A 24,339-nucleotide genomic window follows, 5' to 3' on the forward strand; every position below is an offset into this window, starting at 1 on the left:
AACTTAAAGGAAAAAAAAACTAATTTAATAAATTAATTAATTAATTAATTTATCTATTACATTTAGTCGCATTTATTATAATATTTTTTTTTACAATTTATTCGATTATATATATATATATTTATGTACTTATATAGGATAAGTTTTTTTTTTTAAATACGATTTGTATTAGCTTCTAGCTTATCTCATCATTTACTTGCCATTAATGTGTTCTCTTTAATTATAAGTTTTTCCTTTTTATAAATATATATATTTTAAATTTATATATACGTGTAATGCGATGTAATTTGTAATCGTGTGTTATGATGGAAAATCGAATAAAAAGAAAAAAAAGAGAAAAGAAAGAACGAAAGAAAGAAAGGAAGTAAAAAGAAACAATAAAATTGACGAATCCATTACATTGACCGACGTAATATGACGGAAGTAATAAAAAACGTTTGAAGCTTCGTATATACGCAAGGACAGTGATAGAGAACGCTATTGAACATCTACGTTTCTTTTATCTCATCCTCGATTCTACGGAATTTAATTGGAAAGCAATTTTCTACTCTTCGCAGTCGAACCCCCCCGTTTCGAATGTAATTTTTTTTTTGTTAATGCACCATGAATTTACATATTTCGCAAAAGTAAAAGAAAAAAAATTTCCCACCCCTTAGGCTGGCTCTCTTCCTCAGGTAAAAAGTTTTTTTCTTTTCTTTCTCTCATTGCGGACGCGCGCATATTTTTCCGTGGGAAAGATTTTCGCGAAGCGTTGCCGACGAGAATACTTTACGATTAACTCAACGTCGAGTAATAAATATGCTAAAGAAATAAATGAAAAATGAGAGAGAGCGAAGAGAATCGAAGTACCGCGAAAATTTCAAATCATTTATAGATTAAGTTCAACCAAACTCCTCCATCTCCTTCTACTTGGTATCAAAGAAAAGTCTTAATTCTAGAAAAATTGACTCTTGAAAAATAAGAGTTTATAAGTACGACAACCTATAAAAATGTCGGTTCGCATAAGCGGGATAAAGGGGAGGAGAAGGAGGAGGAAGAGAAGGTGGTATTACGTTCCTTAGCGCGCGAGGGTTGCATAAAAGGGGAGGTAGTAGTAGTAGTAGTAGAAGAAGAAGAAGAAGAAGAAGGGGGTGAGGTGGAGAGGAAGAAGTTTTTAGAGAAAGAAGAAGAAGAAGAAGAAGGTTTCTCTCTCGGCCTTTCCACCACTTGTTCTCTCGACGAGGGGTGACGAGTGGTAGGGCTTTTTTTTGTGGTTACTCGGAGTTGGGGTGGTGCGGGGAGGAGCGTAGATAGAGAGAGGATAGAGAGAGTAGTGGAGGATAATACAGATGGGGCTGCACTTTTCTACGGCGTTGAAAATGGAAAGACGCGAGGGATGCGTCGGTTTTCGCAGTTGCGGTGCGAGTGAGAGCGAGAGGGAAGAACAGAAAAATAGAAAGAAAGAAAGAGATAGAGAGAGAGAGGGGTGTAGAGTAGTTCGGTATCTCAGCGTAGGAAGCGTGGTGGGGGTTAAGGTAGGTAGGTAGGAAAGTGGGGGAAAGGTTGAACGCCGTTGGTGGGAGGCGGCGCAAGGTAGCGAAGTTGCGCGCGCAACTTCTGTTCGCGCGCGCAACTCATTCCGCGCGCGCCATCCTTCGAAAGGTTCGTAGTCGCGCGGCTCGCGCAGTCGGCGTCACACTTATCACGAGCGGAGCGTGCGTCTCTTCTTCTTCTTCTCCTTTTCGCGTCATTCTCAGTTGGTCGGAACTAAAACGCGAACAAGAAAGCTCTTTTTGTCATTATCAATTAACAACGACGACGACGACGACGACAACGACGACGATCTACTCGCGAGTTATTATATCATCGTAAAAAACTCGACAAATAATATTCTCTCTCTATCTCTCTTTTTTTATGACATTTTTCATTCCCTACTTCTTTTTCATTTATTCCGTCTCTCTTGAAAGAAGCCGGCCGGCAAGTAAGCGCAAGTAGTTTGCAGTGCATCGCACGTGGTTCGCGCGCGCGCATGCACGCAACATTTCGTTTTCGCGATTAAACGCGCTAATCGCGCTAACAACGCGATTCAACAATCATATTTCGCACATTCGTTATTTCTCTTTATCATCATTTTCTATCAACTTTATAATCGCGGATATATAACAAGGAAAAAAGAAGAAGCAGTGCGGTAAGGCGTGCGTTAAAGATCAAAAGAGTTTTAATAATCCACTTTGTTAAGTATAAGTAAATAACACAAGGAAAATAAAAAGGGAAATTTAATTGATCGAAGTACACTGGCGCGCGCGTCATAAACGTATAATCGTCGAATAAATAATACAACATATAAAAATCGTCGTCATCGTCGTCATTGTATTATTTGACGGGTGATTGGGTGACTGGTGGGGAGACGGTCAGGGGTACGGAGGAGGAGGAGGAGGTTTCGTGACGTAGTAGTAGTAGTAGTAGTAGTAGAGTAGTAGTAGAAGAGGAGGTGGAGGAGGAGGAGGAGGAGGATGGAGGTTCGCGGCGCACCCGCGACGGAAGAAGCGGGCACCGGGACTCCTTCACCGGTTCCACCACCTTCGTCGTCGTCGTCTTCCTCGACGTCGGCGGTTTCGGCGTCGGCATCGGCGGCGGTGGTTTCGTCGGCTTCGGCGTCGGTGTCGGCGTCGGCGTCGGCGGCATCGTCGGGCTCGGTGTCGGCATCGTCAACGTCAATTGCACCGACGGTGGCGCCATTGCCGGTAATTGCAGCGTCAACTCCGGCAACTAATTGCGCGGCAATGCCCGTCGCCGCGACGCACGGCGTCGCGAGTCCCCCTCAGCAGACGCCCCCGGCTGTCATCGCAGCGGCCATCGCCACCGCCACCGCTGCCACCGCCGTCGCCGTTCCTAAGATTTTCAGCAGGAACGTCAACGGAACTCGTAAGTAAAATCAACGTCTTCCTTTTCTTTTCTTTTCATTTTTTCTTTTCTTCTTTTAATAAATCTTCGACTGTTAACCCCCTTTGCGGACGGGAAAAACTAGCGCGGGGCCGAAACGCTTTCGCGATAATCGTTTGAAATTGTCAACCATAATTTTTGACTTCTTGAATTAAACACATAAATAAGACTCTCATCTCTGTCAGTTGTTTTCGTTAAACGCGCGTATGAATTCTTCGGCCCAATTGATAGTTTACGCGGAACGCATATATGCGATGGTACTCCGCAAAGGGTTAAATGCTTTAAGCGCTTCGCGTGTGCGCCGTTCGAATACTTTTTCGCGCAATATGAATCTTATCGTTATAATATAATACACAATCCAATTATAATACTATTATTTTGTCAACTGCAAAATGAATCCAATCTATTTTAATTTTTAATATATAAATTAAACGTATATCCGACAATACATATGAGTCCATAGGCACCACCGATGGTTTTCGCCGGACGCATATATGCGCCCATATACATCACAGATGATTTTCGCTAGACGCATACGTGCGTCAGTAGCAGTCAAAGGGTTAACTATTAATCTTTTCCGTTTTATGACCTTTTTCTAATGATCGTAATTCTTTCCTACCCCTTCTTTTTTTTTTTTTTAAGAAAATCTACGAATTTATTTATGGTACTTACGTATAATTTGAAGAATCGTATGTGATTAAGTTTACATGCTCGAGTTCAAGTATATTCTATACAAATTAGAGGGATGTGATATTATCTCGATTGATTATATTAGATAGAAAGATAATTAGATCTAATGAAACTCAGATGACAACCCCCGTTCTCGATAAAAATTTATTATTAATACGTTATAAATATGTTGCATTTCGTTATAAATGCAACGTCGTAAGTTTTGAAATTATTTGTTTACCATTAAGGAATCTCAATTATATTTTATAATAATCGAAGATGTTGCATTTCATTATCAATGTACGTAAGTTCTATAAAAAAAAAAAAAAGGAATTTATTTATAAATCATTTAAATTACTGACAAACATTTTATGACGATAACGACGACGACGACGACGACGATGATGATGATGATGATGATGATGATGATGACAATATTGACTAATTATTGTAAGGTTATTTTTCTTCTCTACGGTTTACGTTGTTATGAAAAAAAATTCGAGTTGGGGAAAAAACAACGGCGACCATCCGGTCTCTCTCTCTCTCTCTCTCTCTCTCTCTTGCTTTTTCTTTCTAGTGGAAGTAGATGACTCACGGGGAAATAAAAAAGTTGGTGCTCGCTTAAGAAAAAGAGACGATTTTTCTTCCTTCTTCGACGAAACTATCGCGGAGGAAGCTCGGCTCCGCCGTCTCGGACTTTTTACGATAAGAACGACGAGCAACGATCTTAGCAAGAACAGTTTCTTCATTGGGGAAAGAATTTTCAGCGAGTACTAGAACCGCGAGATTCTCTTCCTCTCTCTTCCTCTCTCTCTCTCTCTCTCTTCTTTTTTCTCTTTTTTTCTTTTATTTCAAATATATGCACGCGTATATCCATCCCGTTCGTTTCAAAAAAAAGGAAAAATAAAGAAACACGTAAGAAAAACTTATGGAATACGTTCCAATCGAGTGTACCAAATTGTTCCTCCGATCATAGATGCATAAATGCACAAGTGCATAAAACGAATCGACAAATTTGAGAGATATTATTCATTGTAATCGCGTATGCGGAAGAGAGGGTAACTTTTGATAATCGAATAATTTTTCTAATATTTTTCAAAATATACTCGAACGATCTCATTTAAAATATAAATTTACGATAGAATTGATTTAGTTAATTATTAAAGTTTAAAAAAAATAGTGGATAATCCTAGACGAGATTGAATCTATAATAAATAATTTCAAAATGATCGAATTGCTTAGAAAAATTTACAGAAAAAAAAAAAGAAAAAAAGAAGAGAAATATGTTATCGAATAGAAAAAGAATTAAAAATTTGTATAAACTCTACCTTTGACGTACATTAGACTAAAACCACGTAGGTATTTAGATAATATATACATATATATATATAAAAGACAATGTTTTTCTCGACAAAAATCGAGTCTAACGGACGAAGAAAAGATAGAACGATGGAACAATCTATGCAATAATATCGTCCGTAAAAAGATAGAGATAGAGAGAGAGAGATAGATAGAGAGAGGGAGAGAGAGAGAAAGAATCGGACGACGAACGTAGAATAGAACGAAACAGAATTAGAGAGAAAGAGAAAGAGAAGGACGAGGAAGAAGAGGAAGAGAAAGAAGGGAAAGAGGTAGAACAGGAGGAGGAGGAGAAGGATGAGGAGGAGGAGGAGGAATGGAGGCAACGCTTCGTATCCCCGCGTGATATACGCGGAATGACTCACCCTAGGGCAAAAAACTTGGAGTCGAGCAAAACCTCCTTTTTCTTCCGCCGTCAGCGCGCAACTATTGCGAGAGAGGTTTTTGTAGATTTCTTCTTAGGAGGAAGAGGAGGGAAGAAGAGGAGGAGGAGGAGGAGGAGGTGGAGGTGGAGGTGGTGGAGAACGAGAAGAGAACGAGAACGAGAACGAGAACGAGAACGAGAACGAGAATGAGAAGAGGGATGAGAGGGTAGGAAGGGACGCAGCAGGGGGATGGGGGGAACGGCGACGTGGCCGTATAAGAAGCGGCTAGAGACCGGAGAGCCCGGAGCCTTCCACCGTGGCGAAGCACTGCGTCGTTCTCGCAAAAAACGACCTATCTCCTCGCGGTTTTCTACGATGGTTTCTCCGAAAGTCGAAATTACGAGAGAGAGGATAGGATAACGTGCTGAGAGAGTCTCACTCTCTTTCTCTCTCTTCTTCCTCCTCCTCCACCCTTACCCACCCCCTCTGACTCTCTTCTATCCTTTTCTTCTTTCTTTTTTTTTTTGTGCCCACCACCTTCCTCGTACTTTTTGTCTTTTTTTTTTCCTCTGTCTCGGCACGGTTTTTATCTTATATATATTTTATGTTATATATTGTCTACTATATATATGTGTGTGTGTGTTTTTTTTTTCCCTCGTATGTATTTGTTAGGATAAAGGGGGATATCTATATCTATGTCCTCTCTCTCTCTATCTGTCTCTCTCTTTTTATGTGTTTCTTTCTTCCTAGTGTTTTTTTTTTACCTTTCGGCTCCTTCATTGCTTTTTTATTCTCCTTCTTCTTCTTCTTCTTATCTTCTTATTCTTATTCTTATTTTCATTCTTCTTCTTCTTGTTCTTCTTTCTCCAGGACTAGTCTCCTTCTTCGAGAAACACGTAAAACACACGTAAATGTGGAAATCGATTATGGCCACGACGACGACGACGACGACGGCATCGGATATAATACTATAATTTTTTTCTTTCTACATTTTTTTTATTTCTATACGCCTTCTATTTTCTACCACTACTACTACTAGTATTTCTTTTTTCGTATTGGGGTTTTTTCTTCCTCTTTTTCTTCTTCTTCTTCTTCTTTACCTTAAGTTAGGAAAGAAGGAAGAAAATCGATTGGGGGAAATAAGAAAAGTCTTTCGGCTTAACGTACGTTTCGACACGTTCAATTTACGATAAAGTAATATTCTTCTTCGTGATTATTAAAGAGAAGAAAAGAAAAAAAAATACACACACACAGATACACACACACACACACGAGTAATAACGGAGAGGAAGGGTTGGAAAAAGTTGAGAAGGAAGAAAAATACACGCGTGTGGCGATCTTTGATCGTCGAGACGAAATATAGAAAGAGATAGAAATAGAAATAGAAAGAAAAAGAAAAAGAAAGAAATAAAGAAAGAAATAAAGAAATAATTCGTTGGCAAAGGTGCACGCAGCTGCTTTGTATTATCACGACGCGTACTCTTTCATCTAGGACGGTTTCTCTATGTACATTGGTATGGTATTGCTATGGTGGTGGACGCTTCGTTGGTCGAATCAAAGGGCTCGTCTTTTCACTCCATTCTATCTTTTTATTTCTCTCTCTCTCTTTCTCTTTCTCTTTTTTCTTTTTCTTTTTCAAAGTAATCTGAATACAATCGAAAAATCGTCCCGTGGGTGGCTGCTTCCGAATAGCTCGACTAATTCAAATGGTTCACAACATATCTCTATGAAGATATCTCGGTGCCCTTTGCCAAAGAGAGAGTGAGAGAGAGAGAGAGTGTGGAGGAGAAACAGGCAGGCCCTTTTGCTACGAATTTCTATTATCGTGTTCTACTATAGATGATCATCTACATGTAAATGTAAATCATATTCATAACGCATTACCTTCATTTTATTTTTCATTTGCTTTGTAACCGTCACCTTTCTTCTTTTTTTTTTTTATATTGCATTTGGTATTTAGGTTTATAGATGTATAATAGTATATTATGTATAGTATATTTAATTGTTTTATAATAATTATTTAGATTTTCTTATTTATTTTTTTTTTAATCATCTAGGTATAATACAATTGTTAAACCGTTTAATTATAATTTATTAATTTCAATATTTTTTGTTTTGTTTTTTTTTCTAATATCGAATAGTAAATCCGATTTATAATATTAATTGTCTCGTATCTACTTTTTATTGATGTCATTTAAATTCATATTTGTTTAGTTCATTTATTTTTCATTTGCTTTGTAACTGTCATATTTCTTTTTTTTTTTAAATTGCATTTGATGTTTAGGTTTATAGATGTATAATAGTATATATGTATAGTATATTTAATTGTTTTATAATAATTATTTAGATTTTCTTATTATTTTATTTTTAATCATCTAGGTATAATACAATTGTTAAATCGTTTAATTATATTTTATTAATTTTTATTATTATTAATTTTTTTCTAATATCGAATAGTAAATCCGATTTATAATATTAATTGTCTCGTATCTACTTTTTATTGATGTCATTTAATTCATATTTGTTTAGTTCATTTATTTTTCATTTGTTTTGTAACTGTCATCTTTCTTTTTTTTTTTTTATATTGCATTTGGTATTTAGGTTTATAGATGCATAATAGTATACGAAATATTGTTCTTTATTTTATGGATGATAGGTATATTGTTATTTTCTTATTTAATCGTTACAATATTATGTTTTATAATAATTATTTAGATTTTCTTATTATTTTTTTTTAATCATCTAGGTATAATACAATTTTTAAACCGTTTAATTATAATTTATTAATTTCAATGTTTTTTTTTCTTTTTTTTTTTCTAATATCGAATAGTAAATCCGATTTATAATATTAATTGACTCGTATCTACTTTTTATTGATGTCATTTAAATTTATATTTGTTTAGTTCATTTATTTTTCATTTGCTTTGTAACCGTCACCTTTCTTCTTTTTTTTTTTTATATTGCATTTGGTATTTAGGTTTATAGATATATATAGTATATTATGTATAGTATTTAATTGTTTTATAATAATTATTGATTTTCTTATTATTTTTTTTTAATCATCTAGGTATAATACAATTGTTAAATCGTTTAATTATAACTTATTAATTTCAATGTTTTGTTTTCTTTTTTTTTTTCTAATATCGAATAGTAATCCGATTTATAATATTAATTGACTCGTATCTACTTTTTATTGATGTCATTTAATTCATATTTGTTTAGTTCATTTATTTTTCATTTGTTTTATAACCGTCATCTTTCTTTTTTTTATATTGCATTTGGTATTTAGGTTTACAGATGTATAATAGTATATTATGTATAGTATATTTAATTGTTTTATAAATTATTTAGATTTTCTTATTGTTTTATTTTTAATCATCTAGGTATAATACAATTGTTAAACCGTTTAATTATATTTTATTAATTTCAATGTTTTTTATTTTTTTTTTCTAATATCGAATAGTAAATCCGATTTATATTAATTGACTCGTATCTACTTTTTATTGATGTCATTTAAATTTATATTTGTTTAGTTCATTTATTTTTCATTTGTTTTGTAACCGTCATCTTTCTTTTTTTTTTTATATTGCATTTGGTATTTAGGTTTATAGATGCATAATAGTGTACGAAATATTGTTCTTTATTTTATGGATGATAGGTATATTGTTATTTTCTTTTTTAATCGTTATATTGTTTTATAATATTTAAATTTTCTCATTGGTTTTTTTTTAATCATCTAGGTATAATACAATTGTTAAACCGTTTAATTATAATTTATTAATTTCAATGTTTTGTTTTCTTTTTTTTCTAATATCGAATAGTAAATCCGATTTATAATATTAATTGTCTCGTATCTACTTTTTATTGATGTCATTTAAATTCATATTTGTTTAGTTCATTTATTTTTCATTTGCTTTGTAACCGTCATCTTTTTTTTTTTTTATATTGCATTTGATGTTTAGGTTTATAGATATATAATAGTTTTTTTTTTAATCATCTAGGTATAATACAATTGTTAAACCGTTTAATTATAATTTATTAATTTCAATCTTTTTTTTCTTTTTTTTTCTAATATCGAATAGTAAATCCGATTAATAATATTAATTGACTCGTATCTACTTTTTATTGATGTCATTTAAATTTATATTTGTTTAAGTTCAATATTAATATTCTATTTATTTATTCGTCTTCTCTCATCAGAGAATTCAGTGAACCAAACATTGATATACGTCAGACTACTTTGCTTAACGTACTATTAATTTAACTATTACAAAATATACTTCGAATATTTGTAATAATAACAACATCATTACGTTAAAAAACCTATTAAAAATGATTACCCATTAAATATCGTGAAAATTTGAAAAATGTATATCACGTTAGGTTCGCACGATGCGACGTTACGCGATGCGAATAGGTTTAAAATAAGATTCCCACAGGGAAAATCCGAAAAAAAAAATCTACGATAAAAGAACGAAAATAGGCAAGGAGAGAATAGCATTCGCGAATAAATTAAAAGCTCGTCGTCGAGTTACCAGCACCACCAGCACCAGCATCACCACCACCAGTACCACCACCACCAACCAACCAACCCCTTTTCCGTTTCCCTCTCGTGCTTTTACTTCCGTTCTGGTCTGCTTGAGGAGAAAATGGTTTGCAAAGTGTGTACGTGTGTGTGTGTATGTGTGAGGAAGAAGAAGTAGGAGAAGATGCGGAAGAAAAACGAAGGAAGTAAGAGAGAGGGATGCTCGTCCTATTTTCTCACTTTTTTTTAAATCACCCTCTCTCTCTCACTCCCTCCAAACTTTTTCCCTTCTCACCCTTTTCCCGTGGAGAATTTTTTTTGGGTTTGTTCTAATGTAAACGATAATCCCTTGGCGCGATGCAAACGCGAATGCGCTGGGCTCGGCCGGCTCGTCCTTCGAATTATTGCCGTGCGTGGTTTCTTCGAAGGGAGGGAGAGAGAGCCCTACCTGCGGCTGGACTTTTTCCAAAGGGTCGGGTCCATCGGATGGATCGACGAGCCTCTCTCTCACTCTCTCTCTCTTTTACATATGTCCTATATACGCGCATATCGTTAACGTCACGTACGTGAGAGATTAAAAAACAAAAAAAAACACACGTCGGAAGAGGAGACCCTTCTTCGAAACTTCGGTAAGGAAAAAAAAAAACAAAAGGGTTTTAGCCAGCTCGCACATATGTATACACTTATACACGCGTCTAATACACGTACACATATACACATGTATACAAATGCGTATACTTTATCTCGCATACTAATTTGGGTTCTTTTTTTTTTTTTTATTTCTTTTTTTTTCATTCATTAATGGGAGATCTCAAATATTCCTATGCAAAGAGTTCTCGTTCGGCTAAATGAGATAGATGAAGAAAGTTAGGGTAGTAAACGAGGGACAGGTGGGTGTAATACTTACGTGAGAGAGAAAGGGAGACAGAGATACGACCCAAGAGAAGGGACGGTGAATCCTTCAGTTAAAAAAATGACCCTTGCGTTCGCGGGACCTTAACCCCTTACGTATGCTACTGACGAAGTATAAAAAAGTTTTCAAGCCTCTCTCTCTCTCTCTCTCTCTCTCACACATACTCTTTCTTTTTTTCTTACTTACTTACTTTTTTTCCTATCATTCTTTCTTTCTTTCTTTCTTTCTTTCTTTAGGGTAGGAGTCGAAGAAAAAAATTGATTTATTCCTCGAAGACACTTGTGGGAAAGGACTTTTTTCAAGACTCTCAATGAACACACTCCTCTCGTTAGGCTTCGTTATCTTCGTTTTTTCGGGTCGTCCACGCGTTTATACCCCGAGATAAAAATTCTACGCGTGATCGGAAAGAAAATCGATATAAAAAAGCCAGAGAAAAACAAACAAACAAATCTACAAACAAACAGACAAATAGAAAGAGAAAAAATTGCAAGAAGAGTGAGAGAGAGAGAGAGAGAGAGAGAGGTTGGTTTCCAATGATCGTCGTCATCGGTATGCGTAACGTACGAACAATTTAACGATCGATAATAATAAAAAGAAGAAAGAATGAAAAATCAAATCAAATCAAATCGATTAATTCTTCTAAATATATAAGAAAAATATCAAATATATAAGAGAGAGAGAGAGAGAGAAAAATCAAGAAATAAATGGATACACACGAAAAAGAATTGTATTTGTTTATTCGATTCAAGTTACTGGTCAGGCAAGTAGTCGCACGAGTGTTTTTCGATCAAATATGTTTTCGCCAGTCGGTTTATCCTTAAATCGACCTCCGAACTCCTTTATTTTTCCTTTTTATCAGAACAGAGAGATGCACACGGCGGCAACGGCAGCGGCAGACTTCATTTCTTCAACAAACTACTCTCTTTCTTTATTTCTTTGTTTCTTTCTTTCTCGCTTATTACGATCCTCGAAGCTCGTGCTATTTGCACGAGGAAAGACCGAACGCCGGACTCGGATAACTCGTTTTTCTTACGAGTCACCACCACCCCACCCCCCCAACCCCCTCCCTTCACCCCCCTTTCCACCTCCTTCAGCCCAACCCTCTTCACTCATCCATCCACGGTTCTTTCTTTTCGTCTCTCGTTTTCGGTTTATGTTTTTACCTTTTATATACTTTCGAAGAACGAAAGGTTCCCCCCCTCCCCCCCTTTTGAGGATAACGTAGGACATATTTGACGATCACTATGACGATTGATTATGCTGATTAGAGAGATTATCTTTAATGACGTATTATTATAATGCGTAAACTTAATGTTAATTCATTGGTAAACGATCGTTCGATTTATTTTTTTTTTGTCTCTTTTTATTTTTTCGTGCCTTATTCTTCTTTTTCTTTTTTTTCATTTCTTTTTGTGTATCGTTCTAACGTTTAATTTATTGACAATGCTCGCGCGTATACTGTTTTTTTTTTTTATTTTTACCTTAATCGATTAAAATAATCCGGATTTTTTGGTTGTTGTGTTAAAGTTGTTTCCCTTTTTTTTTTCTTCTTCTTCTTCTTCTTTTATTTTATTTTATCTTTTTCTTATTATCCAATGCAAAATATGGCAGTTAATTCGCTTTATAGACTCTCTTATACAATCAATAAAAATAATATTTAATAATTAGAATCGTTGTAAAAGTCGCGTAGGAATAAAAAGTAATGACACATCTCGAATGGGATAATATTAATTGGTAATTTAACGAGATTATCTAAAATACAATACTCCAAACGATTGTTGTTTGTTTTTTTATACATATATATTCGTGACATATGTATTATCTGTTCGATAATATATAATATATATTTTATTTTTTATACAAATCTTATATGAGCAATAATTTTTAAGAACGTAATCGAAAATATTCTTGACGAACGTTGAAAATCTTTCTCTTTCGAATTATGAATAATCTTTTTTTTCTTATGTGTGTGTGTGTGTGTGTGTGTGTTAACCATCGTCGTTGCGAACGTTTAAATTCGAACGTGAAAAAGAAAAAAATAAAGAAAAAATAAGAACACATTTTAACGGATTCATTCAAAATAGGACGAAAGGGATACACGTAACCCTTATTTTATTTAACGTCTACCATTATCATCTAACATCGTAGATTAGTGATTCCAACGGATCGACATTTTTTCATTTTCTTTTTCTTTTTCATTTTTTGTTTTTCTTTTTTCTTCTTCTTGTTCTTCTTCCATCTAACGATGGCGGAACACGTTTTCCCATAGAAATGGTCCGACCATTTTCTAACGTTACTACGAAGTAGTACGGGGAGCAGAGGGGGAGGGGTGGGGATGGGGATGGGGATGGGGAGGAAAGGGGGGGACAGGTATTCGAAAAAAGGTTAGAGCGGGGTGGTGTTCGCGAGGGTAGAGAGAAAGAGAGAGAGAGGGGGGGTAAAAGGTAGGGGTAGAATTTTAGTGGAGGGGTAACTGGATGATGTGGGCCGTACCCCTGAAGATCCTGGCACAGGGTAAAGGACCAATCTCGACGAACGTCTGCTCTTTTCCAATGGAAGACGACATTTTTTTTTTTCTTTTCTTTTTTTTTTTTCTCCGTTTCTCATTCTTATTCTTCTACGAGGTATATCTTCTATCTTTTTTTTATTAGCGTATTATTTTAATACGAATATGAATCGATGGATGCCATTTTTTGTGTGTTTTCATAACGAAATTTAACAATAACGTATGAGCGACGAGGGGTCGGGGGGGGGAGAGAGTTGCATAAAATAACGAGTAAAATTATGCGTTTATTTATATCGAGGACATAGACACAAACACATACGCGAATAAAACGAGATAAATAAAATGAAGAAGAAAGAGAGTACTTTAAAAAAGCAGCGTGGGTTAAAGTTGCTTTTACATCATTTACAACAAAGTTATTTAACGAATATATATATATATATATATTTTAAATAAAATTGATGAGGTAGAAAAAAGATGATCACAACCCACTTAATAAAATCGAAATATAATCAATAATAATAACCGTTAAAGATAAGAAACGAGACGTAAGCCTAAATATTAAACAAACCCCCTCACCTTTATTAAACTTAAAATCGTCAAAAGAATTTCACTAACTAACAATTTTGGTAAACTCGTTTTCTCGGTTAAAAGTATTAGTGTTCTCTCTTTTATTTTTTTCTCCCGAAGGAGGGTGAAGAGAGAAAAAGAGAGAGAGAGAGAGTACGGAGAACGATGGGCGCTCGATCGGAGGGCTGCAGAATATGGGTGGTGGTGGAGGTGGTGGTGGTGGTGGTGGTAATGGTGGTGGAGAGAAGAGAAACGGAGAGATAAAAAAGACCGCTGACCGTGGTGGCAAAGAGAGAGAGAGAGAGAGGGGATGGATGGACAGGAAAAAGAAGAGGAAAGAGAAAGAGAAGGTGGTGGTGGTGGTGGTGGTGATGGTGGGGTGAGTTGGGGGGGTAGGAAGGGGGGAGGGCCGCGGTGGGAGCGGCGACTCAGTCCATCTGCCCGGTGTTTTGTCCGGGCGGTGGGAGAGAGAGGTAGGGTGGCAAAAACTCACCTAACCCTTCCTTGATTACAATGCCGGCAAAAAGCGAAATACTAACCGCCGTCGGTTGCCGTTGGCCTGGCGTCGTCGACGACGACGACGACGACGACGACGTCGACGTCGTCGTTGGTGCTGGGCGAGAAACGGCCGCTGTTGCTGCTAAGAAACTAGACTCGTTTTTGTCTCGTAGCCGAAGGAGAACGCGAGCCAGAGAACCGAACGGCCACTCTTCGAACAAAGAACTTCTCTATACCCACGTTAGCTAGCCACCCTTTGCATTACTCTCTCTCTCTCTTTATCTTATGTAGGTCTACCAAAAAGCTAAGTTCTACGAATTTACAATACCATCAGTCAGCAGGCAGGCAGGCAAGCAACCAAGCAAGCAGAAAGGTAGGCAGGGGGTGATCATTTTACTTTGGTTAACTCGCTGACAATTTTTATTTGTTACTTATTGACATCAATAATTTTATATGTGTATATGAGAGAGAATGTAGTCTTATGTAGGTCTACCAAAAAGCAAAGTTCTACGAATTTACAATACTACCAGTCAGCAGGATGACAGGCAGGGGCTGATCATTTTACTTTGGTTAACTCGCTGACGATTTTTATCTCTTACTTATTGACATTAATAATTTTATATGTGTGTGTATGAGAGAGAATTTAGTCTTATGTAGGTCTACCAAAAAGCAAAGTTCTACGAATTTACAATACTACCAGTCAGCAGGATGACAGGCAGGGGGTGATCATTTTACTTTGGTTAACTCGCTGACAATTTTTATTTGTTACTTATTGACATCAATAATTTTATATGTGTATATGAGAGAGAATGTAGTCTTATGTAGGTCTACCAAAAAGCAAAGTTCTACGAATTTACAATACTACCAATCAGCAGGATGACAGGCAGGGGGTGATCATTTTACTTTGGTTAACTTGCTACGATTTGTATCGGTTACTTATTAACATCAATAATTTTCTGTGTACATATTTGTGTGTATGTGAGAGAGAGAGAGAGAGAGAGAATGTAGTCTTATGTAGGTCTACCAAAAAGCAAAGTTCTACGAATTAACAATACTACCAATCAGCAGGCAGGGGGTGATCATTTTACATTGGTTAACTCGCTGACGATTTTGATCTGTTACTTATTGACATCAATAATTTTATACGTGTATGTATGTAAGAAAGAGAGATAAAGAGAGAGAGAATGTAGTTGGTTGGCATGGTATTCGAAATTCCAAGACAGCACGCCAGGAGGATATCTGGTTGGTCGTTCGCGTTTGAGGAACGTTCGCTTTGGAAAGAAACGATTTGACTTTCTTGTTGTTCTTCTCGAAAAGCGGTTCTCGCGAGCGCGTATCGTTCCCAGGGAGGCCAGGGAACGAAGAAGAAGAAGAAGAAGAAGGGATTCGGCTTTTTCTTCATCGTCCTCGTCCTCGTTGTCCTCGTCCTCGTCCTCGTCGTCGTCGGAGGCGGTGCGTGCCTCGTGCGAGAACGTTACCGACGGAACGATTCACTTTTATACCTGTGTCTCAGTCTATCTAACCATGAGAAGATGAAGAAAAAGTAGATGAGACGTCGGGGGAGAGGAGAAAGAGCGAGGGGGGAGAGTATCCTTCTGGAAGGACAAAAACGCGGCCACCCTTAGCCAAAAAAGTCGTTATGTAAATGCGATGCCCAGGCCTAGCTAGCTGCCCGACTCTCTCTTTCTCTTTCTCTCTCTTTCTTTTCCTCTCGGCGCCCTCTTCCCTAAGCCCTCTGAGTAGTACCCTACCGGAGGAAGAACCTTTTTCAAATACCCAACATTATCTATACTTACATACCTAACTACCAACTATTTCCATCCTATACACGTACGCATGCTTGCGAGTACTTATGTTCACATTGGAAAATGTTTTTCATTATTTCTAACTTATAATATAATTAATGTTACTTAATGTATCAATGAAATGATCAAACGATCGATTTATTATTTTCAATCTAAAGTATAAACCCTACCGGATAAAGAACCTTTTTCAAATACCCATTATCTATACTTACATACCTAACTATCAATTATTTCCATCCTATACACGTATGCGTGTTTGCAAGTACGTATGTTCATGTTTGATTATTTCTAATTTGTAATTAATATTATTTATTTATAATACAGGTATATCTGTATTAAACAATTACCTTACAAATTGTCTGTAAGTAATGGTAAATGTTTTATTATTTCAAACTTATGATATAATTAATATTACTTAATGTAGATAGGAATAACACACGTGGAATTTGATGTTAAATTATTATTGTAAATATTGTTAAAGAATTACGGAACATTTCAATGGCTATGAATAAAAGAAAGGAAAAGTGAAGGTATTCGAAAAGATGAAGTCAAGTGGGAGGGAGACACGTTTGAAATGTATCGACGATTTGTCCAATTTGTGGTTGATCGAACGACGAACACACTTTTATCGTATAATAAATAATACATAAGACGGTCCTCTACGAGTAGCATTACATAATCTCGATAGAGGAGAAACCTTCCTTTACGAAGAATAAGAAGAAGAAAAAGGAAAGGGTTGACAGTGTATGCGTGATACCTATGACAGGGGGGGGGGTCACTTTCGATATCCTATCATCCTTCTTATTACTTTTGCTAACTCAATCAATTAAAAATATTTTCATTAACTAAGAATAATCATGCTTTACACCGATTTCTAATGCAATCGAATAAAATTAATAATAAATTATCTCGACAAAAATATAGCGACAGTTTAAGGTTAGAAAAAAAAAGTCATGAAAATAAAATTTCTCAAGTAACAATAATAGTATATCTGCAAATAAATATATTAAATACGAAAGTTTCTAGTTGTAATATAGATTAGTTTGACGATTGATTAACGAGAAGGGGGACAGCACCCCCGCATGATATATCACTTTCTCATTCTTTCTCGGTTAGATCGGTTGCGAGCAAAATGCGGTGTGCAGTGCGGTGCAGTGCGGTGCGGTTGCGTCCACGCGTCAGAAAAATCTCGCGGAACGAGTCACCCTGCGTACCACCAATGCTTCTGACATGAGTTTCATCTCTCTCTCTCTCTCTCTTTCTCCGTTTCTTTCATTCTTTCTCTCTTACTCGGTTGCCTAGGGTCCCAACGACGTATAAGCGTGAGACCGGCGGGCCCGGCCTCTCGTAATAAGACCGTCGGCCAGTTTTTTCGGGTCTCCCCTTTGCTTCCTCTCCCCACCAGCACCCCGTGTCCCTCTTCGGGGCCCCTACGCTCGCTTGCTCGCTTGCTTGCTTGCTTGCTCCCGGTATTAATTTATACGCCGTACGTGTGTGCACGCGGCTTTTTCTCGCGATTCCACGAAATTTGCAAGAAACTAGTCCCGAGTCCCGAAGAACCACAACGATCGGGGAATCTTCGATCCTTCTTTCGGCTCGCATGGATCGTACGATCTCAGCTACTGATTTAATATCATCTTCTTTTTATCATACTTTCTTTCTTTCTTATTATTATTATTCTTCTTCTTCTTCTTATTCTACTTCTTCTACTTCTTTTTCTTCTTCTTCTTCTTCTTTACAATTCTTTCGAGAGAATATTAATTGTCTTTGATTAATTACGCGAATCACGTTAATTAGAAGCACGTGACGTTGATCGTTTCGTTGCCAAGCTTCTTATCAAAAGAATTCTTTCCTCCTCCTCCTTCTTCTTGTTCTTCTTCTTCTTTTTATTTTTTATTTCTTCATCCTTCTTCACTTATCAACGATCTTATATTTACAGTCGTACAAACGTCAGTCCCGCAAAACGAAGCAGAATTGCAGTTGTACCGAGTTATGCAGCGTGCTTCGTTACTCGGATATTACGATACTCTTCTGGAAATGGGTAGGTAGGAGTGAGTTTATTTTTCGTAGGTGTCGATATAAACAATTCAATCGATAAGTTTGTCTATTCTCGTTTTATCATAGGCGGGGACGACGTACAACAATTGTGCGATGCTGGGGAAGAAGAGTTCCTTGAAATTATGGCATTGGTCGGCATGGCCAGCAAACCTCTTCACGTACGAAGACTTCAGAAGGCTCTTCAGGAGTGGCTCACCAATCCCTGTAAAGTATCGTCTCTTTCTTTCTTTCTTTCTTTCTTTCTCTGTCTCTTCATTCCTCTTGTTTCTTTTTCTTCTTTTTTTTACATCTCCGAATAATTATTAGAATACAATATTTATTTATTTCATATAATCGCAATAATTAAATTCATATGGATTTGATTAGAATGTCTTTTTCTCGGATGTTTTCAGCTCTTTTTCAAACACCAGTCGTACCAGCAACCACCGGGACATGTAAAAATCCACCAGCGGTCGTTGGTTTCCCTTGTGCCAGTCCTCGAGCACAAGTACAAGTTCCACAAGTGCCACAAGTACCACAAGTCGCTGTTTTCTCAACGACAGCATCGACTACTGTTACGACCACGTCAACCATGCTTCCATGTCGTAGCGTCAGTCCTATTGTTTCGGTTACTAGCGTAGCAGCATCGGCTGGTTCCACGACTTATAGGCAAACTCCGAGTCCAGGTTCCTCGATATTACCAGTTGCCGCATCCTACGTACCACCGACTTCCCACAGTCCTGGTGTACTTCAAGTCGGCACCTGTGAATCTTCCTGCGGTAGCGGAACCACCCCGAGTCCTAGTGGCACCTGTGCACCTGCTAGTCCTACACAATTAACACCTACTTTATTGCATTCCCAAATACAACGGCTTGCCGAAGCTGCCGAAAGACTCGCTGCTACGATCAGACCGGTCGATCCTAAACCTCATAACGTTAAAAAGAAATTTTGTAAAAATCTCGAAGTGAGTATGGGTTTAAGTTTGAAATTGATCAATTTGTCTTCCCGATGATCGATTATTTGAATAATTACATTTACGTTGTGCATCTTTACCAGCTGGTCATGGCCATGCCCGATAATGATCCTCGTAGAATGGAAGAGATTAGAAAGTACGCGGCAATTTATGGTAGGTTCGATTGTAAAAGAAAACCAGAGAAACCGTTGACGTTACACGAGATCTGCGTGAACGAGGCTGCAGCACAGATATGCAGGTTCGTCCCCGCACTTTTGACTAGGAGGGACGAATTATTTCCATTGGCCCGTCGTGTAGTTCGAGATTCCGGTTATCATTATGTTAAAAGTCAATAGTAAGTTTTAATAATAATATTAACAAATCTTTTGTTTTTATTTGAACAAAATTTGATTATTTTACCTTGCAGTTTGTCAATGTCCTCGACGAGGCAACGAGAAAACGGCGAGGAGAACGAGTTAGAGCGAGGAAAACGAAGAAAGCTCGAACTCGAGGGTGAGGCCGAGGACGCGATGCAGGTTAGCTCGGCCTGTCCAAAAAACTAAATCACGCTAATCATTCTCTTGCTGACCTGGCCACGTTCGCATGGTCTACTCGCGCTAACTACTACTAACCGTAAATTCAGCACGTACACGCAACACGCACACGCAGCAACACCCACTACTACTACTCCTCGTCTCGCGTCATTTAACTCCATCCTGCTTTCGTTAACTCGAGATACGGATGAAAAAGGTCAAGTATATATGTAGTCGTTGCCGAAACGCACGTGTCATGTTTGAAACGCACGCAATACTTTATCTGTTTGTTGTTTGTGCACGCTTTCCACATGTTTCGAATTGCACCTTCTATTCCATTTGCAATTAAAAAAAAAAAAAAAACAACAATTTAATTACTACTACTCTCTTTTCTCTTTCGTAATGCTTTTTAAATGGTTGCATGCAATTTGTCGCTGGTGTTTTATTAAAGTTCTTTAATTAGTTGGACGCATCTGAAAGAAAGTGAGTTTGTATTTTTGAAAATTGCCGCTACCGAAAGTGGTGGCGCCACTTGCGCGGTTCCCTTTCGCGGCGCCATTTTTTTTTATTTTTAAGAAAGAATCGCGTTCTAATATTTGTATTAATTTTCTCTGATTATCTCGTCGAACAATAGGATATCGATCATAAATCGTTTGACCAAAAAAAAAAAGACATTTCGATTTGATATCGTGAAATTGATAAAGTATCGGTTCGACGAGCATTGATTTGATCTGCGGTTATAAAACTTTGAGTATATAATTAAAAATCGGTGTTGGTTTCTAGGATTTATTTTGTTCTTCCTTCGACAATTTCTATGCATGTAATTGATCAGGATGAAAAAAATCTATCGCGACTCGCTTAGATTTCACGCTTCGCGCCTGGTTTCTCAGCGAGTCGTTTTTTCTTTTCTTATTTTTTTTTTTCTAGTTTTTTTTTTAGGATTTTCTAAGGGGGATTCGTTTAGTTTTTCGTAAAGTTACCACCCGAAATGATGATTTTGTTTCTTCGTTTTTTTTTGTCTACTCTTCTTCGTTGCTTTTACCGTCTACAGCAGTTCTGCTTTTCAGGAAGAATTGGATCTACGATGTTCCGTCAACGAAGTTAATAACGCTGGCATTAGAAGACACGGCTCGTCGAGGTGATTACTTTCGATGCTCATTCAAAATGATTTTTAAATACGATGAAGAAAATGACTGAATAATATATCGAGCTCAGCTAGCAATCACATCATTTTTAATCGTTTCGTTACGGCATTTATTGGAACGAGTATTGTTCCATATAAATTCTATAAATAAAATTTGATTAAAAATTTTGGTAAATACCTGTTTGCTGGGCTCGCGATATATATGTTAATATTCATGAAAATGTATAATTGTCATGCAACAAGTACGAGTACGCATTGATGTTCAGATATTCGCAATGTTCCAGTCCAGTTTGGAGGAAGAAGAGTAATAACGGAGTATTTGGTAGTAACGTCGAGGAAATCAGCGATTCGGATAGTCAATTTTCATTCTCCAACGAAGAATCATCGTCAATGCATGTAAGTTTATCGATTAAACGGAATAATCATACTAACTCGAATAACAGTCATTTCGTATCGTATTTCAGGACACCATAGACGCAGAAACGGAAAATACGGACAAGGAAAACGATTTCAATTTAAAAGTGAATATCAAAATCCCGAAATGAACATTTTTTTCTAAATATCTTAACATTAAGTTCTTCTCGCCAAATATATTAAAAATATATTATAATAAAAATTAAAATGAACTTTTTCTAGGTAATAGCATCTCGCGGGGATAACATAATCGCTGTTGCGAATCCTGCCTTGATGGAATGCGGTCATCCAATAAAAGAAGAACCCGCTGACGAAAAACCTACTCTGTGATATTACTATAATCTTGAAATGATAATTGATAGAAACGAATCATGGTTGTTTCTTTCATGATTATTACTCCATTATTATTGTTCACGCGAGAACATCCGAACATCATTGTAGTCTCCATTCGATATTATAATGATTGCTGCTGTTGTTATTGTCATTGCTATCACATAGTCGATGATAATTAATAATAATAATAATGATGATGATGATGATGATGATGATGCTTGGTAACAGAGATGTGTCAGGTTGAATGCAAACAAGATTTCTTCTTCCAATTAGTCCAAATCGGTATTACATACGATTGACAATGAGAGAATTTTGAGACAATTGTCGCTTGTTATCTAGTTCTAGTATAAATTCATATTATTATTAGTAAATAATACTCGCATCGTATTATGATGGCATTTTTAGAAATTTATAGACTGTAAAACACTAGCGCGTTAAGAGATTTGAAACAAAAATGCTATTCGTCGATGTACAAGATATAAAAGAATGAAAGAAAGAGGAAAAAAAAAAAGAAAGATAATTGTAAATATATAAGAAAGAAAACCATTGTCATTTTATTCGTAAAATAGCGTTTTAACGTCATTTACTTTCCTTCTTAACGCATGACGACGACTGATAAAATTTATGGATTTTTCTAACCTATTTTGTTTTGTTTTTTTTTTTTCTACTTTTTACTCTCACCGATTTTAATCTTTCAAAATGAAATTTGAATTATATATTTAAATATTCTCCGCGTTGCGCGTGTCTTTGTTAATTTGTCGAATAATTTATATTTCCGATTCGTCTGAAATATCACGTTGATTGAAAAACTGACGTAGAAAGAAAGAAAAACAAGAAAAAAGAAAAAGAATTCTGTGATTCGTGGAAAACTTATTTTTAGTAAGATATTAAAATAAATACGTTGATTAAATTTTTGTTAAAAAAAAAACAAACGAACAAACAGACTAAAGAGTAAATAAAACTCACAAGTTGGATGCAATTAAGATGACGAGAGATGTGCGTGCGTGTGCGTGTAAAAACAAACCCTTTCCATTATCAGCAATCCCCCCTCCCCTATACATAAATTCAGCAAAAGAGGTTTGTATTAGAAGAAAATAATTGATATGTAACGATATACTCACGTAACAACAAAATGAATGTTTCGACGACAAAAATGGGGTTTAAAAAAAGTCAACGAAAAGAAAATAGATAAATGAAATTATCAAACGCGAATTATTATATATTAGAAAGCGCATTATCAATATTATTCAAAAAAAAAATCACATTTACGTAGACTTAAATCTCTCTGATATATTATTTATTCATTTATTCATTTATTTATTTATTTATTTATTTATTTATTTATTCGGTGAATTTTTTTATATCGCAGTATACGCTTTTTTTCAATCACATACTTCATCCTCCATAAATTTAATCACAATTAGTCGATATACCTAGAATCTAAAAGGGTATATAAGTAATAGATAAGTTAGTTTTCGCAGTATTGACTCTATATACTATTCCGATGACTAAAAGACTTTTTTTTTAATATATCTACAAATATATTATTATATATTTTTGTTTGTTTTCTTTTCTTCTGTTATCTTATTTTTTTTTTGCTTTATAGTTTGTTTTGTTTTATTTTATTTTGTTTTGTATTGTTTTTATATTTATAATATGCACACACACACACGCACACTCGCGCTAGCACAATTGCACACATACGTCGTCGTCGTGCACCCGTGTGCCACCCCCGCATGTATGTGTATATATATATATATGTATATGTATATACACGCACACGCGTGCTATAATACTCCTTTTGTTTTGTTTTTGTTTATTTACTTATTTATTTATTTATTTTTTTTTTTGTTAAGTATGCTATATAAACGGTGTTTCGTTTCCTTATGGGATTTGACAAATCATTTTTATTTCATATCGTTGAAAAGTTCGACATATAAGTTTTTGTGTGTGTGTGTGTGTGAGAAAAGTATTACATTTATATCCTTGATTCTCGAGAAAAAACAAAGAAAACTTTTTTTCTCTCGAATGATCAATGTGTGTGTGTGTGTGTGAAAGAGATACAGGGAGAGTCTATATAAATCGATTATTATTATTATTATTATTATTATATATTTTTTTCTTTTTTTTTTTTTCTTTCTTTTTAATCTTTTTTGATCGGTTAAAAGTAGACTTTTTAATTGGAGAAGATTTGACACATATGATTGAGGTTTTTTTTCATCGAGCAAAGTTAATCCGCTGCTTAGCTCGCATCTCACAGCCTAGAGGTGATTTTCAATCGGACTGCACGTTGTTTTTTGCAACGAAATGCAACAAAATGCTTTTACATATTACATCCTTTCCCCTCCCCTCCCCTCACCCACTCTCCCACCCCGGTCAAATGCTAAGCCTGCAGTTTCGTTTTTTTTCTTTTTCTTTTTTTTTTTTATTACATTTGTTCGTAGTCGCGTATGTGTATATATATATATATTTCCTCTGTGTGTAGTATGTATGTGTGTGTGTGTGTATTTGAAATATGTTTATGGCGAGTGTAGTAGTAGTAGTAGTAGTAGAGTGTGCGCGCGAGTGTCAATAGGATGTACGCGTGTGTAAGTGTGTTTCAATACATAATTTGATAATTGTGCATTTCGAGAAAGTATAATTACGACATAATAAAATATTAAAATGGCAGCAGCTTAATTGCCGCTAATTATTACGGTTTACAGTTTTTCATCTAGATGGAAAAAGATTTTTTCTTCACTTTAATTTCTTCTTTTTTTTTTTTTGTTTTTCTCTCAAAGACATAGGTGCCTATCTC

The 24,339-nt window shown here is 36.0% G+C and overlaps 1 protein-coding gene across 1 annotated transcript; it reads left to right on the forward strand.

Moving 5' to 3' along the window:
* The first annotated feature begins 91 nt into the window (after positions 1 to 91).
* On the forward strand, positions 92 to 22,525 carry LOC122524597 (NGFI-A-binding protein homolog). The gene is made up of 10 exons (XM_043646925.1): positions 92 to 2,904; positions 18,069 to 18,170; positions 18,254 to 18,391; positions 18,580 to 19,130; positions 19,223 to 19,473; positions 19,546 to 19,654; positions 20,719 to 20,789; positions 21,080 to 21,191; positions 21,260 to 21,316; positions 21,432 to 22,525. The coding sequence occupies exons 1-10, from the start codon at positions 2,493 to 2,495 to the stop codon at positions 21,537 to 21,539; spliced, it is 1,911 nt and encodes a 636-aa protein (XP_043502860.1). The 5' UTR covers positions 92 to 2,492; the 3' UTR covers positions 21,540 to 22,525.
* Positions 22,526 to 24,339: the final 1,814 nt, after the last annotated feature.

This window comes from Polistes fuscatus, unplaced genomic scaffold, assembly GCF_010416935.1.
Source record: "Polistes fuscatus isolate 324 unplaced genomic scaffold, CU_Pfus_HIC Scaffold8, whole genome shotgun sequence".
Lineage (NCBI taxonomy): Eukaryota > Metazoa > Arthropoda > Insecta > Hymenoptera > Vespidae > Polistes > Polistes fuscatus.